Source organism: Ammodytes marinus (assembly GCF_949987685.1).
Source record: "Ammodytes marinus genome assembly, chromosome: 6".
NCBI lineage: Eukaryota > Metazoa > Chordata > Actinopteri > Uranoscopiformes > Ammodytidae > Ammodytes > Ammodytes marinus.
This window is the reverse complement of record NC_137235.1, coordinates 4,041,607-4,056,744: the sequence shown is the minus strand read 5'-3', so window position 1 is coordinate 4,056,744 and position 15,138 is coordinate 4,041,607. Positions and strand designations below refer to the sequence as shown.

The 15,138-nt window shown below is 40.0% G+C and overlaps 1 protein-coding gene across 1 annotated transcript; it reads right to left on the bottom strand.

The window, feature by feature from the left end:
- Positions 1-6,843: 6,843 nt before the first annotated feature.
- LOC307252252 (uncharacterized protein) lies at positions 6,844-14,744 on the bottom strand (the record flags this gene model as incomplete). Its single annotated transcript, XM_080029890.1, has 10 exons — positions 6,844-6,933; positions 7,522-7,579; positions 7,694-7,781; positions 7,886-8,146; positions 8,460-8,726; positions 8,867-9,100; positions 9,475-9,828; positions 9,962-10,174; positions 10,296-10,652; positions 14,705-14,744. The coding sequence occupies 10 exons, from the start codon at positions 14,742-14,744 to the stop codon at positions 6,844-6,846; spliced, it is 1,962 nt and encodes a 653-aa protein (XP_079886016.1).
- Positions 14,745-15,138: the final 394 nt, after the last annotated feature.

Here is a 15,138-nt window from a genome sequence, read left to right as displayed (position 1 = left end):
CGACATTGGAAATCGTTCAATTAATGTTTAAAGCTAATGCAGCAGTGGTTTGATTCGGAGCCAATATTTTATTTAATTCATCCCGCTTTGGGAGGAGAGGGGAATGGGGTGGGGGGGCGCTATATAAAACTAAGCTATTATTATTATTATTATTATTATTATTATTATTATTATTATTATTATTATTATTATTATTATTATTATTATTATTATTATTATTATTATTATTATTATTATTATTATTATGTCCCTGCAGACTTATTAGACTGGAATCACGGCGTTCCCAAGACCTTTTCTACCGTCTGCTTCTCTGGCTGCTTTTCCTGTTTCTGACCTGGCCTGGCTGCTTTTCCTGTTTCTGGCCTGGCCTGGCTGCTTTTCCTGTTTCTGGCCTGGCCTGGCTGCTTTTCCTGTTTCTGGCCTGGCCTGGCTGCTTTTCCTGTTTCTGGCCTGGCCTGGCTGCTTTTCCTGTGTGTGTGTGTGTGTGTGTGTGTGTGAGGGAGTGTCCCAGGTGTCTCTGCTATAAAGCATGTCCCCTTTCACACTGTCTTCACTCCATCACCTTCCAACACTGAGAGGAAACCTGAAGAGAGAAGGACCACTCTAGATCACCCAACAGGAGAATTATTTCAGCAGACAGGTAAAAGAAACTGACTTTTTACTCACACGTTAACCAGGTTCTCTCTGTGTGTCTTGTTATAGCCTTAGCTACGAGGAACTTTTAAATATTTCTGAAACAGTCAAATTTTTCCTCTGATGATCATAAATTATATGTGACAGCAAGCGACACGATCAGTGCAAATATTGTTATTTTTACAAGTGTTTTCTTAATGCCTTTGTCATGGGTACGCTCACCCAGGAACAGCTGGTGTGGTAAAAAAATAAGATTGAAATTTTTACTGTAACCTTTGTTTAACTTGTTAACATGTTCTGTCTTTTCTGTTGTTCAGACTCAACAGACCCGGTGAGAATCAACCATGAAGGTGAGCACTCTGTTTGACTGTTATTGTTGGTTATGATGTAATCTTTAACAAATAACTTTAATAATTCTGAATAACTTTATTGTATCTCTAAAATGGGTAAACAATGGTGATTCGTTGGCTAATAGTGAAAGTTAATTATTCTTATACACAACAGAGGGGTATACTACGAAACAAACTCAACAGAGCCCGGCTCTCTTTTTTTGATCTGGTTCAACATAACACATACCCTCGCTCAGAGCTGACCGGTATCACGAAGGAAGTTATCAACCTCTTATGTTGAACGAGGGTTTCAGCTACAGGCTTTGTGCGCGTCCCCATGAAAGGGGGCGTTTGACCCGTCATTTGACTCTGCTTCCGCACAGACTGGACTGATCTTGTGCCACTAACTAAACGGACTGATTGCGAGCAGCTGAGTAAAACAAAAGTGTGTCACCAACTTCATTCAAGAGGAAGAGTTTGTCAGAATTATTACAGCAGAAAACAGAGAGAAAAAAACTCTTACTGCAAATAAGGAGAGTGGAATGCTGCCAGCATGGAAATGATTTATTTATCTTGCCGATCGTTCTCGCAGTGCGTAACGTGACATTATAAAACAATGAAACGTTGAACTCGGATTTAAACACTATACCATTTAGCCTAATATATATAGGCTACTTTGCTATATTTATAGCACTACGCCTATAGTCCCACACTTAAGAATGTAATTTAACTCTGACACTGTCCCCAAATGAATAGCCTATGGAAAATCACTTTAGTTTTGGGCCACATCATAATGAATACAATTTTGATTTAGACTATTAGCCTTTTATTTGAATCTTACAAATACCAATAGGCCTACATTAAAAAACCTGTAGTCTGTATTTTTCGGACAAATATGAATCTACTGTGAGAAGCTTAACCTGCGAGTCTGCAGCGATGTCCGAACTGTGACAGCTGTCACCTGTAACGTCCCAACTGTAATCGCTACTGATGAAAAGAAAGAAGCCCACAGTGAAATAATATTGCAACCTGTGATTTTATAGAACGCTTTATTAAGAGCCAGTGTGTGTAGATCGCCAGGTAAAATCATTTGAGGTGAGAGCATAGAGTGGCGCTGCATATAGGTCTAGGCTATTTTACATTTTGCATGTGGCAAAAAGCCTCAGCGCGATGTTACAGTTCACTCTGCTGTAAGCCTTATGTCACGGCTTCGTTTCGTTCATTAACTTACTGATCAATAAGTTTACTGATTTAACTAGTTTACTCAGTGAGAAGTATCGCTCAGACAATATAGTCAGGTCCGCGGGATTTCAAAATGTGTAGTTTCCTTAAAGGGCAGCGCTCTAAGAGCCGAATTTAAGCTCAAACTCTGGAACAAAAACTGGTCTGAGCAGGTTAGCCGTGCAGCCTCTGTTACCACGGTGATCTAGCCAGGTAGAAAGAGAGCCACCTTTCGTGATACTGAAAACTCTGGCTTCAGACTCAACAGACCTCGCTCAGCCCTTAATCTCTCTTCGTAGTATACCCCTCTGTTCTGCCTGTGTGTTAATGCTCTGTATGACGGTGGTGTTAAACAGTTCAACCTGTTTTCAGATGTCTGTGTGCTGGATGGCTGTGATGCTGGTTCTCTTCCTGTGGACTCCAGACACCGTGGACTCTGCGATCCTGAATCCAGGTCCAGACAACGTCTATGACGAGCCTTTAGACAGCGGCTTGGAAGCGGATCTGGGCGCGGGCGCTGACGCGATCCCACTTCCCTGTTTGTGTCCCCCTCCCTGTTGGTGTCCCGCCCCACTTCCACCACCCCCTCCCTGTATATGTCCCTTTCCTCCACCATGTTGGGAGAGGGATTGTCCCCCTCCACCTCCCTGTGTGTGTCCCGCTCTCCCTCCCCCTCCCCCTCCCTGTTTTTGTCCCCCTCCACCTCCACCTCCACCCCGCTGTTTGTGTCGCTATCCCTGTTGGTGTCCCGAACCCCCTCCACCACCCCCTCCCCCTCCCTGTATGTGTCCCTTTTTACCACCATGTCTGGAGGGGGAGATTTGTCCCCCTCCACCTCCCTGTTGGTGTCCCCCTCCACCTCCCCGACCCCGTCCCCTTCCCTGTAGGTGCCCTCCATGTTAACTGCACAGTATCAATGTGTGTCTCTGTAGATTTGTTAGAACTGGAATCCACAGCAGTCCCTTGAACCCTCTGTCTGAGATTGAAACAAAAAAAATGCCTTGCGCTTAAAATGCAATATTTACTTTTGCTAAAACAAGTTTGTATCTACAGCATTATGTTTTATTTACATTACATTTTATTTAGCTGATACTTTTATCCAAAGAAACTTCCATTAACTATTTACTATTGAACCATCAACCCGTGGTTCATAACAGACTGCAGACACTGAACAACATCTAGTATGTGATAGAGTTTGTTCTCCTAAATGGGGTTTTGTTTAAATTTAATAATGCCAGAAGGGATATATATATAAACAGGATTAATTTTTCTATTTTGGCCTATGTTCGGATCATGAGGAGGTATTCACTGATTTAGACAAAAAGTGATTTTGAGCGTTCTCCAGAATCACGGACTACACCTTTAATCAAACTAATGTATGTTATTAACTCATGTCATCTAACTGATGGAATCGGACTGTTTCACAATGCCACTGTAAAACCTTGTGATTTTTTGTTCTTTCTTAATAAAGCTTGGCTCTGCAATCTCATACTTATCTGTGTTTATGTTTATTTATCTTATTCTACTCTATATATTATTTTTTTATCGTTCCTATTGCACCGTGGGCCAGAGATAAACGCCATTTCGATTCTGATGTATGTCACGCATATAGCAGAACTGGCAATAAAAAAACTTGGACTTTTAACTTTGACTTTGAAGGGTCTTAAGAGGTTTATGAAATAATAAAAAGTGATAAAAGTATTGATGTATGATGATTTTAAAGCAGTGTTTGTGAGTGTGGACATTTTTGCCACAAAGGTGTACAGATGTATTTTTTTTAAAAAGTGGGGCACAAGGGTTAAAATAACTTTCCAACAGGGTTGAGAGGTGCTATTCAAATTAATTAATTAATTAATTAATCTTGTAATAGCAGTCTTGAGCCTTAAAAAAACATGAAAGCATTTCTTGGGCTCTTTTTCTGAGCTCCTGCACCAGTGTCAGGGGGGAGGGAGAGGGACACCAGTTTGTAAATGCTGCCATACTGAGAAATACAGAGAGAGTTTTGTGGAGCTGATAGGCTTAATCAACTTTGTGTCAACTCATTTGGCGATGGTTTGAATGTATGTACTTCATACGAAAAAAGTTACGCACTATAGCTTTAAGAACAATGCTATTCAAATAAAGACATGTATTGTAATATTGACATTCTTAAACATAGACAAAGAATGAAAGAGTCCAGACATATTGGTGTGTTTTGCTTTTATTGGTGATAACTGGTTTGTCAGGACAGCTACTGTGTGTAATCTACCAACACACGGAAGAGGCCAGGTTGTGGTCATTAAACAGGTTTTACTGAAAAAACCCTTAGAAGTGGCCTATTGACACACACACACACACACACACACACACACACACACACACACACACACACACACACACACACACACACACACACACACACACACACACACACACACACATTCTCATGCAAACACCTACATCAAAATGATTTGGTCATCTATCAATAGAAATATTGTGTTATCTGGCTCAGAGAGGGACCAGTCACTAATACCTCTCAGCCCCAGGGCCTAATGTCAGGCGGGTCGCACACACCTACTGCCCTGCCAGCGAGCTAACACATAAATGAATTGAGTCAAAAGTGTGCTGTTTGACCCCTAAGCCTCAGTTGCCAAGCTTTAACTTGCATTTATTTGTCTCTGTTGTGATAGCCTCTCTCATACAGCGCCACACGGCTGAGCATAGATTAGCCGACTGACCTGCTTAACAAGCTAGACGCTAGCCCAAATCAATCGATATGACGTGATGACCACTACACAACTAATTTTTCATTGGTACATCATGTGAATCTATCTGTATACTTAAGCTGAATATTTAGTATTGTGTAGGTTTACATGAGGCTACATAATTAACACTTGCAATAATTTATTTGCTACATGACAAACAGGCAATTCCCAATTGCCTGCAGAAAAAGTAGCCTTGTGCCCTTATTTTGCACTGAGCACCTACCCCTCAAAATGTCTATGCAAGCCACTGAATGTTAGTAGCCTGGTCCTACCAGACCATTGTACTTCATTTCATTTGTACAGAAGGTTTAAAATCCCTAAATTTACAAACATTAACTCACTTGAAGGTGGGTGTCTGTTGAAGTTTAAAACTATTGGATGTGCCCAGTGCCACTCTGGATCTGCCAACCAATCGCATAACGTTTGGTCGGGACGTATGTCATGCGCCGGCTTCTGAGCCACTCCCTCTGTTCGCTGATTGGAAATATTCCAAGAATATTATTTCTGTTGTTTTGCTGTGGAAAGTGTGTGAAGCGATAAATCAATTTACTCAAATAGCTGCTGGTTAATAACACAGACTCTTTATTTATTTATTTATTTTTAACATCCAGTTTGATAGAAGAGAATTGGCTGGCTACATATCTAAAAACCACAGGCAACAATTTATTTCGAAAATGATGTTTGAAAATTACACAAAAATAAAAAATGTAAAGATAAATGGAAGACATAACAAATAGATATAATAGTTAACATAATCAACAAAATCTACACGAAAAGTTTATTCTAAAAGGGTTTAGGATGAAGTATAAAACTTATCATAAAAAAAGAGAAATTTCAAAACAAAACCAAACGAAAAAGTAAAGATCAATTGCATGGAAGCAAATACAATGTATGACACAACACAAGTCGACCAATGCACCCATTCATGTTACAAACTGTCCGCACACTGTCGCCCCCTGCAGCAGTGAGAGGGAGCTGACATGATGTTCAGACGACAGAGTTGTTGTGGACTCTGGCGTTTTATTGCAATGAGGCACATGAGTAACATTAAAATGTAATAATTTACATGTTGAAACTTGCATTTTTCCCCTAAAAGGAGACGAGTCCCCGTAATGTTTATGTGTTAACAGAGTCCCCACATTGCATATAAATGAGTAAAAAGCAAAAAGTACTGCAATCCTGGTTACAAATTGTTAAAACTGCAAAGTGTGTTATAACTGAACTCCTGATTCATTTCAATGTGTTCAAATATTTACTGGACATGCTGGGAAATATTTTATATTTATAGAGTCTGTTTTGAAGTTCAAAGTTATTTTATCATCATATGCAAAACAATTAATGTTGCGGTCATTGGCAATGAAGTTATTGTACTCAGGATATCTCAAACAATGCAACAAAGAAAAATAAGCAGGAATTGGAAAAGATAATCTGAAAATACAGGAATGAAAAAAAACGTATACTGTATGTATACAGTATATAATGAAATACAATACTGTACAAGAGAATACTGTGGTAGAGAATAAATGTACGAATGCTGTGATGTGTGCAAGTATGAACAGGTTTGAAGTTTCACGTCATAAACAGAATTTTACATTATTACATTTGATTACCAAGTTAAATCCTGCCCAAAAATATAAAGCTAAATTCTACTCATATGTATTGCTACATGGCATGCTGTTATTGATTACTGCCTGTGCTGTTGACTCTAACTACACTGGTGCATTAGGGACACTGTTGTAAAGTGAAGCCTTGTGCCTATGTGTATCTGCTTCCACACCATCCTTACACTGGAATACTTTAATGTTGTTCTCCCCTCTAGTTCGACTGCATCTGTAGGAATATCACATTAAGTTTTGGTGACTTGTGTCTGAGAAAATATATCAGGAAGTTGTTAAGAGTTAGTTTTTCTCTGACCTTCACACCTGGTGTTCCTGCTCCTCTGGTTCTTCTGTCTGAGCTGCAGTGATGCTGTCACAGGCGTTGACATAAATAGGATCTGACTGCAACTGATGAGGAAAGACAAGGTGAGGTCAAAGGCCATATTAATGACATTCAGTCAATGTTAAGTTAAGTTAACTTAGACAATTGTACATGAGGCACATTGAAATTTGACTTTTTGCATATCCCCATTTAAGTTTTTGGCTTCGGAGGGGGTCAGAGCCATGGGTTAAGTGCCTTGCTCAAGGACACAATGGTAGAGATGGTGGGCACTACCACCACAAGTAACACCCTCCTTTCCGGTGTCGGGGATAGGACCAGCGACCTCATGGTTACTGGTCAAACCCCCTTTCCTCTAGGCCATCCGAGGGACTATAGGGTGTTACATTTTACTTTAAACATGTACTCACATGTTTAAAGTACAACTGTCTCCTTAAATGGCTCTTTAGTGCAAAGGACATCTACATTGAATGTGACTGCAAAATTGTGCAAAAGTAAATTCATAAATATGGTTTCCTATTAAGAGAGCTTTAACAAATCAATATGTATCTGGTCTTCATGACCTCATATCGTACTATTATAATGACTATAATAATATAATCATTTAATTTCTAAGCCGATAGTTGTGTCACTGTGGCCTCTCATATCTCTCTCACCTCTATAGTTTCTACACGTTCATGAGGCTCAGTGGTGGAGCGCAGAGTTTTCTTCTTCCTAAATGAAATTAGAATATAAACAAATAAATAAAAAAACAGTTAATTGAAAAACTCCCAAACTATATCAGTGATGGACCGGTTATTTTCTTTTATATATAAATATAATTTTTACCTCGTCCACAGACAAAGAAGAAGCAGAGGAATCAGCATCACAATCACCAGAGTCAACCTGACCGTATTCATGATCATCACTGATTTCTCTAGGAATGGAGATAAACGGTTATGAGAGATATATTTTACTGGAACTTACTAGAAGAGATTGATTTTTAATTCAATTAGCCAGGTGATACTGTTTGTAAGTTACCTGCCACAACAGTCAGATATAAGGTGGAGTTATGGCGCCCTCTTCTGTTCCAGGCTTCACAGTAATAATTCCCACTGTGTTCAGATCTGATGTCAGTGATGCTGAAGATCGGTCCTGAAGCTTTTGGTGAGTCTTCATTCTCCTTGTACCAGGTGTAGTTAGCTTCTGGGTTATCATCACTGCTACAGGTCAGATTCACTGAACTGCCCTCCACTATCTCACCAGAGGGACTCACTGACACAGAGGGAAGCTTTAGAGCATCTGGAGAAGATGTGTTAACAGATTATTCCAGGTTAAAGGTGTGTTACTACAGTTACTCATATGGTTTACTTATAATATACTGTGAATATCTGTGTGTAGCAGCATGTGAGACCTTGAAGGTGATCTGATAATGGATGTGTGACGGTTTAGATATGAATCCCTCAACTGAATAAAATCTCCTGAAGCTGCTCAGTGAATAAAAGCAGAGTGCGAGTTTGAAACAAGTAGAGCTGGGAGAAGATCAGTAACGTATCCTACAAAGACTGACCTAAGCTGTGTGTTGTTCATACTGTAAATAAGATGTTTAACTCACATTTGACATTAATGATGATGTGTTCAGATGTCTTCCTCCCCAGGTCATTCTCAGCTGTACAGTAATACATTCCAGAGTCAACGGACTGGATGGACCTGAAAACAAACTCTGCTTCTTTACTGGGAGATTGAAGGTGATTTCCATTCTGCTTGTACCAGGTGTAGCTAGCTTCTGGGTTAGCATCACTGCTACAGGTCAGATTCACTGAACTGCCCTCCACTATCTCACCAGAGGGACTCACTGACACAGAGGGAAGCTTTGGAGCATCTGGAGAAGATATAAACATGAATTAATTAAAGGTTAGTGTGCTATGACTAAACTAATATTTGGAAGAATCCAGTACAGTTAGAGTTTGTCATGTCATCGTGTATGTGTGTGTTTCTGTTCTGACACAAAAGTAAACTCACACACTGATGGAGAGGGAAAAACCTCATGTCCTTTCAAAGCACAAGAGATGCTGTCTCCAGGATAATACCGGCCTTTATAGAGGGATGCCTCCGCCGATCTTATCTTCTCTTTATTTCTTAACCAGACGCAGGACGAATGATCAGGTAATCGACAGCTGCTGTAACAAAGCAGCTCTGCATATGTGTAAGACTGGTGGACTGTGGTGCTGATTACCTGTATCTGAGGATCTGGATCTGTGAGGAAAGAACAGAAATATTTGCTTTTTTTTTTAAACTGAATCACAAAGCCAAACACAGATAGTCATAATAATAGATGCAACTCATTTAAAGATAACAAATTATACACATTTTCAGGCGACTGTTGTTTTTGAACATGGTGGTGGAGATAAGGAGAGAGGGTTGTTTTCTTTCCAATATTTGGGGACCTATATTAATGTTTGAATACTTGAAAAAGTGCAGTTTGCATAAGAAATTATGTGAAGTCTTGTGACAAGATATATTAAGCAGCATTGCAAAATAATGGCAATCATTTCACAAAAACTCACTATTCAGCACATTCTCTTATCAGACTTCTTACATTTACTGTTACAGTTTTAGTTCATCAGTACCTGTGACAGTCAGAGTTGTACCAGGTAAATTACTGATCCTTTCTGACCGGTCTGTTTTGAATTTGAAGTGATACTGGGCAGAATCGCTCTCTCTCAGGTCAGTGATTCTCAGAGTGGATCGTCTCCAAGCAGTTTCAAGGACTTGAACACGACCTGAATATTGTGAGTCTTCACTAAGGTCTTCAGGCTGAGAAGAATACTTCCACTCAGCGCTTCGTTCAGGGCTGAACCAGAATTTTGATGTGATGGATCCATAAGTGTTGTAATTGCAAGAAATGTCCACTGATGATCCTATGAAGGCACAGATTCTTCTGTCAGTGTTCATCACTCTGTTGCAGGATTTATCATAGGCACCTGAAAGATAAAAGCATTTTTTAAAACATTTATAAACCACAGGCGGATCCACAATCGGATTCTCTATATTGAAAATACATTCAGTTATAAGGCGATGATGTAACATTAGTGGGATATTGTGTCATAAACTCACACACTGGTGGAGATGGGAACTCCTCCAGTCCCTGTACAGCACAGTTATTGCTGTCTGTGTAATGTAAGGAACCTGAATAAGAAGAACCTTTTGCTTGAATTTTCTGTCCATTTCTGTACCAGACGTATGAAGGATTATCAGGTAGAGGACAACTGCTCTGACATGTCAGTGTTGACCAGGTAGAATATCCTCGGCTCAACTGAACCTGGAGACCTGGATTTGTGAAGAAAGAACAGGAATGTTACTTCAGACTAACCGTCAATATATACAACACTTTGATTGAATTGTTTTCCAGATTTTGAACTGAAATAATTAACATGAATGAAAATGTTACCTGTGACATACAAAGTGACTCCAGGTGAACCAGTATAACCTTCATCACGTTGGTTTGTGATGAATCTGAACGTGTACTCAGCTGAGTCGCTATCTCTCAGGTCTGTGATTCTCAGGGTGCAGCTCTTCTCATAACAACTGTACTGAACCCGCCCTGCGTACTGTGACTCTGTGCTCAGATCCACAGGTTCATTACGTTTCCACTTAGTAAACCAGAATGATTTCCAAACTGTAGCAACATGTCCGTTAATGCTGGAGGGGTGTATGTAGGTGCACTTAATTTCCACTGTTGATCCTTCAATGGCACAGATCCTAGTTGGAGTGTAAGTCACTCCCCAGTCACTCTGAGCCTGTATCACTGTAACACAGAGCAAAACAGAAACTACAATCAGACTCAAAACAACATCTGGAGGCAGACTTTTATTGTCAACAGGAATTGTGTAATATTTGGTCATTGTAATCAAGAGCACTCTTTTGTCAAAATCAATATCTAATCACCATTCGCTACCTATCAGTAATGTATTTGCACTGAAAAAAAAAGTCGGTGTGAAGTTGTGTTAACGGCGATCTAAACACAGTGGCTTGGATCGAGCCACTCCCAGCCCTTCGGTGATCGACGCTCAGGCACGCTCGCTGAACGTCTATCTCTAAAGTACTGGCCGTGGTCAGTACAAACATAAACAAACGTTCTCTGGGAATTGCTCACCCCACCTTTAAGTAAGTGAGAGAAAAGACTATCAAAGCTTGTTTTTGAGAAGGGGAGCATTGACAAACTTTACAAAACTGTCCCTGTCATCTTTACTAGAAATTACTTGTATTTCTATCATAATATTATTAGTTTTTTCCTTTGTCTAATCCAAATAAACAAAATATTGGTTTATTCTGTACAAGATTTTTTCATCTACTATTCCAAAAGCAGTTTTACATGAGAATGTATAATGCAAAGGAACAGTCAGGACATCGTACCAGTGAAGGAACAGAAATGTATTCAAAATATGAACTGTGTAACACAGCGTTTCATCAAAATGATTTAAAAAAAAAACTAAAGCTTAGGGGCACTTTACACGGCCACGCAAAACGGTGCATACGCAGAAAAATTTCTGCGGTTGCACTATATTTCATTTACAGGAAAACAGCAAACGCAAACGCAAACGCAGGCATGAACCGCAGATTTTTGAGATCACCTCCGAGGGAGGATTTTTTGGAAAACTTAACGGTTTTGGTTTCCTGTAAACACCGAATCCATTTCCCCTGATAACGCTGACGTCACGGCTCCACCCTCACACATGCGCATTGCGTTTGGATATAAATAGACATGCGCCGTCTTTGTAGGTCCACGTGTGCCAGTTGGAAAACAACAACAACAATGGCGGATCACCGAGCTGTATTCATTGTGCTCATGGACGTTGTGCTGTTGCTGATGCATTTGTTATCGTGCCACCAATCGCTCCTACAAGCAAATAGGGAAAGAGTTGTGCTCTGCCTGTTTTTCTAGCTAAATAAACGTGTGTCACTTCTATATGCCAGGGACACGGCTCTACATTAAAAAAACACTATCAGCGTGCAGCGGTTAAGTTAGGCTACTGTTCAACAAAAGGAGCATTAAGGCTACGGCTTCACAGTAAAAGCATTTCACTGGCTAAACATTCATAGCATTTCGCTGGACACACGTGAGTTGACTTTTATTTTGAAGTACGCCTAACAGGAAAATATCCGCTCACGAAGCCCCTTCACTATCAGCAAGTCTGCTGTTTTTCCGAGTTCAATGCGGTGAAATAAGAGGACAGAAAGCTTGTCTTTTACAATATTTGTAACCCCAAGCTTACACCAACCGCTTTATGAACGTTAGTGGCATTAATTTTCGGTTACAGTAAGGTTTTATGCATCAAATTGTACCGGAAGAGCTATCTACTAGGCTGTGTCACCGCTGACTATTGGCTTGGCATGGCTGCTACTTCAGCGATTTCGGCCCGTTTCCTCTGAAAACTTTGTGTACGGGTGAAGATGTCAGATAAATTGTGTCTGAACGGGGTTTTTTTTTTAAACCAAAAACGGGAAAACTCACGTTTTCACCGTGTAAAGTGCCCCTTAATGTTAAGTATACACTAAGAGTGTGATGTATGAAAAAAAGAGTCTGCTTTGCTTGATGGCTTCACCTCCTGCTGCAAAGTGTGAATGGAAACTTTAGACGTGTGAACACTGAGCTGTTAGCAACATGTGTGGTATGTAAATAAAACACAAAGGGTGTGAGAGAGAGAGAGAGAGAGGGAGGGATAGCCACAACTACAGAGGTTTAAAACAAAAGCCCCTCAAATGCATTTGGCTGATGCAAAGTTAATCACAATAATTGTTGACATGTATAAGTATATGCCCTCCATTGTCACAATCTGTTGTATGTACTATGTCATAATATGCTACAGTGTTGTGTGTACAGCGGCAGCCAATAGGATGTCCCGGAATAGACATGTGACCTAGGAAAGGTCAAGTGAGCATGCATTAATAAACAACTGTCAGTTCCAGTCAAACAGCCCTGATGCCGCACTGTGTGTCACTTGTACATTTATTATATTAGGCCTAGCACTGGGTATGCACGCCAGGATCGTTGAGCGATCCATTTCTGCTAACACTAATGGAAGTAATAACTGTAATACATTAACACAAGTTAATGTATCACAGTTATTACTTCCGTCCACACAAAATCCACAACAGAAAATCAGCTTTGTAACACTGAATGGGTAAACAATGTTTTACTAAAGTAATTTAGAAATTGTATAGTATTAAGCTAAATGCTTTCTGAAATGACAACGATCTCTGTCGGTTGTCCTGTAAAAAAAAACATTGTTTTAAAGGAAGAGAAGTGAATGTGCTGTTGCAGGGATTGTACCAAATTGCATGACATCACATATAAAATATTTGTATCCACCGTCCTCTGAATTTCTGAAGTGTTCTAACTGCCTTACACTATAAATGTAGAAGTTCAGTACCTTGTACAGAGAGAAGGACGACAACAAATCCACTGACTGCTGCAGTTAAACTCATGGCTGCTCCTCACGTCTCTGGTGAATCCACAGGTAGATCACATACATGAGAAATACTGTGTGTTGGTTGATGACAAAAAACGTTTCAACATTTCCGAGGGGGATGTGGTCTTTAGATAGTTTGTCTCACTGTGGTTATCAAGCTGTTCAAAGCCAGGCTGGCTTCCTCCCTCTTTACACTATTAATATGCGAGCAGACACATTCCTGTAAAGCAAGTCAAAAAGAAGAAATGATTCTTACTAAATGATGCATTAACTTCTTTAATTACACTTCATAAAAATAACAGAGAGAGAGTTTTGTTTCGGCCTCGTATAGGGCCTATGAGTTTTCTTAAGGGGTAACTTTATTTACAGTCCCAGTTCTCCTATAATAAGTAACTGAACCACAAATAAAGATATAAGTTCATAAAGTACTGTCTCGGCATATTGTGTTAACAACTGGCGGTGACACACTGATAAGACAGTTTTGTTTTCATTTGATTAACCTTTTCTTTATCGTATTGAGTGAACCAAGCCAACAGTAGCTGAAGTTGCCTGACAGCTAAGGGCTGTGTGTACATCACCTCAAGGCTCTCTGGACTTAAAATAAGCAGCTCTGATCAGTGAGAGTGTAGGTTGAGCTGTGGTTGGCTTCTGGTACCACACTTCCTGTTTAGCTCGTCTCATGGAGTTGTGGGTTTTATTCAAAGGAACTTCCAACTCAGTTATTATTAGTTACACACATGCTTCAGTCAGCCCTGCAGACAGTTATTCTCTCATGTAGATTAAACAAGACGTGTTCCATTTGAACAACGCCATTAAAGACCTACTTCACCGGTGGTAATATGAAGGTGTATTGAACTCTGAGATCCTATATGCAAACATTTTTGAAATTGGTTCATCCTAGCCTGAGAAAAGGCAGAAAGAGTGTTTTATGGTCTCACTGTCTAGGATTAACAGGACAGCTGGGTCAAGGGAAGACTCAGGAAAGACTGAGGGAAGGAAAACATCATTCATTATATTATAATAGCGATTTTATAATGATAGAATGCCGGTTCCGTATGGGTGAAGTATTCCTTTGAGGTAACGATATCAACAATGTTTAGACATTTATAATTCAAGATGACAAACTGAGTTGGGATATCAATGTGTAGTTTGTGTTTGTCATTGTCTCTCGGACAAGTCACAGCAAGACTTCATGACTCTAATCTGACACTGTGACCATCTAGACAACGTGTGAATCACCGCAGAAATACATAGCAAAAATGTGTGATTGTGTTGAGTAAACCATTTTAATTTGTTTCAAAGTGTTTTGAAAAGTTGGATCTCTTTTTCAACAATATGAAAATAGATCTGAACAGTTGTTAGTGTTTCCAGTTTGGTCCAGTCTTACACTTCTGCTCTCCTGAGACCTGGTTCCGCTCTCTAGGCATTCTAGAGCGGTTCTGGCCCCCTGGTTTATTTGAAGCTAAAGTACTTCCGTGATTCTTGTTGTTCTGAGTTTATACCTTCATGGTTGAATGCTCTTACTGGAAGTCACTTTGGAAAAAGGCGTCCGCTAAATAAAATGTAATGTAATGTACTAGTCTCTTCTTCGGATGAGGAAGATCCCAGGCCACTAATGCTACAATCCTTGAGATATCATCCTCTGATAGTTAGGAGGATTCCCTCCGCCTGTCCCTCACGTCCCACCTTGTTGAGGCAATAGAATGGAACGTGCCATAGGCCAACATGCAACTGTGGACCAACCCGGTTAAAGGAAATCAGGATGGCAATGTCTGTCTCGCTATTTAGGTCTATTCTCAAAAAAACTTTTATAAACCAGCC